Here is a 2,932-nt window from a genome sequence, read left to right on the forward strand (position 1 = left end):
GCGGGCAGGGAGCGGGCAGGGACAGGCGGGGAGGGTCGGGGAGGGAGCAGGTACCAACGGGTGGGGAGCAGACACGGGCGGGCGGGGCAGCAGCGGGCAAGGAGCAGGCATGGATGGGCAAGGAACAGGCAACTATGAGGAGGGAGCAGGCAGGGATGAGCAAAGATAAGCAGGGAGGAAGCAGCGATGGCAAGGGCAAGCAGGTGGGGATGGGAGGGAGCAGGCACAGGAGGCAGGGAGGAGACAACAACGGGCAGGGATGGCCAGGGATGAGCAAGGAGCAGTCAGCAATGGGCAGGGAGCAGGCATGGGCAGCAGGGAGCAGGCACAGATGGGCAGGGACAGTAGGGCACTGCCTGCCCAGGGGCTCTGCTGCCTGCACAGACAGGTAGGGAGGGACCAAGAAACCCTTGGGCATGGGCTGTCCGCAGGCTCTGTGCTTGCCAGGGGGCTGCAGGGAGAGCCCACCTCCTCCCCACACACAGCCCAGAGGGGCTACAGCATCCTCGGGGACCAGGGTGACCATGCCTGCCTGCGTGGCATGGTCCCCCTCCTGCCTGGGGGTGAACACAAGGTCTCGCAAGGTGACGGCAAGGATGTGGAAATGCCACTGTGGCCCACGGGCCCGGCGGGGCCCAGGCTGGAGTGGGATGTTCAAGCTCAGCCATGTGGCATGGAGTCCTGGCCACGGCTCACCAGCCCCAGCGCTGTTCTGGTGCCCAGCAGGGAGGCTGAAACCCATGCAACAGGCATATAGCAGGGTTTGGGGGGAGGGCGGGTGGTGACAGTGTGTGATGGGGAGCACAGCTTGTCCCTGTAGCGGTGCAGGTGACTGGGCATCCCCAGGCCAGATACAGGATGGGGCCCTGTGCCACCACGCTGAGCTGGGTGGCTCTGTGCTGTCCCATGCACATCACAGTGGAGACCCTGGGGATGTTGGGCTGGGCTGAGCGGAGATGTTCTCCCCGCTGACCAACATTGGCATCTCCCTTCTTGTCTCCAGACTGGGGACAGAACCATGTCCTGTGGGGGAAGCCAAACCCCTTTAGGGAAGGCAGCAGGTCTGGAAGGAAGGGCACAGCTCCAAGACAGGGCACAGTCAGCAGAGACCCCAGGGCCATCTCAGGGAAGGTACGCAGGATGCTCAGGTGTGTCCACAGTCTCAGCAGCGAGGTTGTGGATGGAGTGTGCTTGGCCACAGCTACCCCCATGTCCAGGGCTTCGCCAGGAGAAGAGGGGTCCCACTAGCATCTCCCCCCCAGGTGAGGTTTCTCCCAAAGGAAGCCAAGACTCCTATCCCAAGGTCTCCATGAGAAATTCCTCACCACCGCAAGGATGGTCTCCATGCCAGTTGGGCCAACAGTGGCTGCAAGGGGTGATGGCTGGGGTAGGGAGAGGCTTGGGGTTGGGACTCCATGGGGGCAGGGGGCCCGGGACATTCCTGGGCCAGGCTGCCGGGGAGAGGTGAGGCGGGCTCTGCCTCCAGCCTTATCTCAGCACCTCCGAGTGGGACCAGCGAGAGCAAACACACTGGAATTCTTGAGGAAGATGAAACGATAAAGGAAAGGCGGGCAGAGAGCAGCACTACCCACCCCCCCAAGCAGGCGGCATCTTCCGGCTGCCTGGGACACCCAGACCCTTGGACTTGGGGAAAGAAAACAGGTTTGAAGTGAGTCAACAGCAGTAAAAGCCAGCGCACTGGGGGAAGGGACAAGGAGTTGGGCCAATGGCCTTTCCCAACCCATAGCAACACAGGGCATGGTGCCAGAGCCAGAGCTCCTACGTCTGGGGACATCTCCCACAGCCAGGGGCCACAGGACAAGCCCAGAGGGCTGTGGGATGGCAGCGAGCTACCAGAAGTCATGCCACCTCCATAGCAGTGGGGACAATTCCCTGCAGAGCTGCCCAGGGCACCATGGTACCCATCTGTGCATGGACATGCAGTGGCCAGGGATCCTGCTGGGGTAAGAGCCCTCATTTGGGCACGCCAAGAAGACCAGGGAGCTTCCAGGTACCCTGCCAATGACGCAGCAGGACAGCGGGAAGTGTGGGGCTGGCAGGTGGGACACAGAGTCCTCCCTCTCCCGGGGTGCCGGGGGGCACTGGCTGGGTTAGGGCAGCCAGTGGGACCACTGTCAAGAGCAAACACAGCCAGAAGCACTCTCTTGCCTCCAACTCAAGCAGTACGATGTTACCCGCTTCCCCGATGCATGGACCAGTGGAGCTCACCGCTTCCTCAGTATCCCTGAGGCTGTTCCCCAGGGGGTGTAGGCTCCAGCCCAGCCCCAGGGCTCCAGTGACAAGCAGCCATGACTTGTGCAACTCCCCAAGCTTGGTGCTGCCTCACAGCGGGTCTCGGTCCCTCTGCTGCAGTCCCCAGCCTGAGAACCACCCTGGACCATGGCCCTTGCCCTCAGGGACCTGCCCCTGGGGCACGCGAGGGTGCAGAGCTGTCAAGCCAGCACCCAAGCCACACCTCATCCAGAGACCATGGCCAGAGCCCCGCTCAGCGCCTGCCACCACGGCCATCCACACTCACCCACCTGCCAGCCCCAGACCCGGGGGGTGCAGTGGTCAGCGGGGCAGCGCCGGCTCCCCCCTGCCTCCCCTGGGAGCTCGCTCGGGCTGTAACCCAGTGCTGAGGCTGGTGGCCAGGTTTCTTAGCAAGGCCATGCAGCTCCTTATCTGCATTCCTGAAACCCTCAGGCATTCTCCTGGCAATATTAAAACACAGAGTAACCTTCGTCCAGCATCACCCCCCCTCCACTGCCGTCCTCTGGCCCCCCCACCCCTCCTTCCCGCTGGGCCAGGGCACTCGTAAGCTGACTGCAACAGGGCATTTGCAACAACAGGTTGTCCCCGTCCCCGAGCGCAGCGAGCTGCGGGCAGCCCCCGACAGGCACCCTTCACCATCCCACCCGGAGCCGCACGG

At 63.4% G+C, this 2,932-nt stretch overlaps 2 protein-coding genes across 2 annotated transcripts in view; both read right to left on the reverse strand.

Moving 5' to 3' along the window:
- IHH (indian hedgehog) overlaps nucleotides 1–1,346 on the reverse strand; it is a 7,746-nt gene extending 6,400 nt beyond the window's left edge. Inside the window, exon 1 of the mRNA XM_009324867.1 lies at nucleotides 1,326–1,346. Coding sequence (XP_009323142.1) covers nucleotides 1,326–1,346 — 21 coding nt within the window. The remainder of the gene's footprint in view (nucleotides 1–1,325) is intronic.
- Nucleotides 1,347–1,584: 238 nt separating this feature from the next.
- The window catches only part of NHEJ1 (nonhomologous end-joining factor 1), a 55,891-nt gene continuing 54,543 nt past the window's right edge, over nucleotides 1,585–2,932 (reverse strand). The window contains exon 9 of the mRNA XM_009324868.1: nucleotides 1,585–1,644. Within this exon, the coding sequence (XP_009323143.1) occupies nucleotides 1,585–1,644 (60 nt within the window). The remainder of the gene's footprint in view (nucleotides 1,645–2,932) is intronic.

This window comes from Pygoscelis adeliae, unplaced genomic scaffold (assembly GCF_000699105.1).
Source record: "Pygoscelis adeliae isolate BGI_AS28 unplaced genomic scaffold, ASM69910v1 Scaffold346, whole genome shotgun sequence".
Taxonomy (NCBI): domain Eukaryota; kingdom Metazoa; phylum Chordata; class Aves; order Sphenisciformes; family Spheniscidae; genus Pygoscelis; species Pygoscelis adeliae.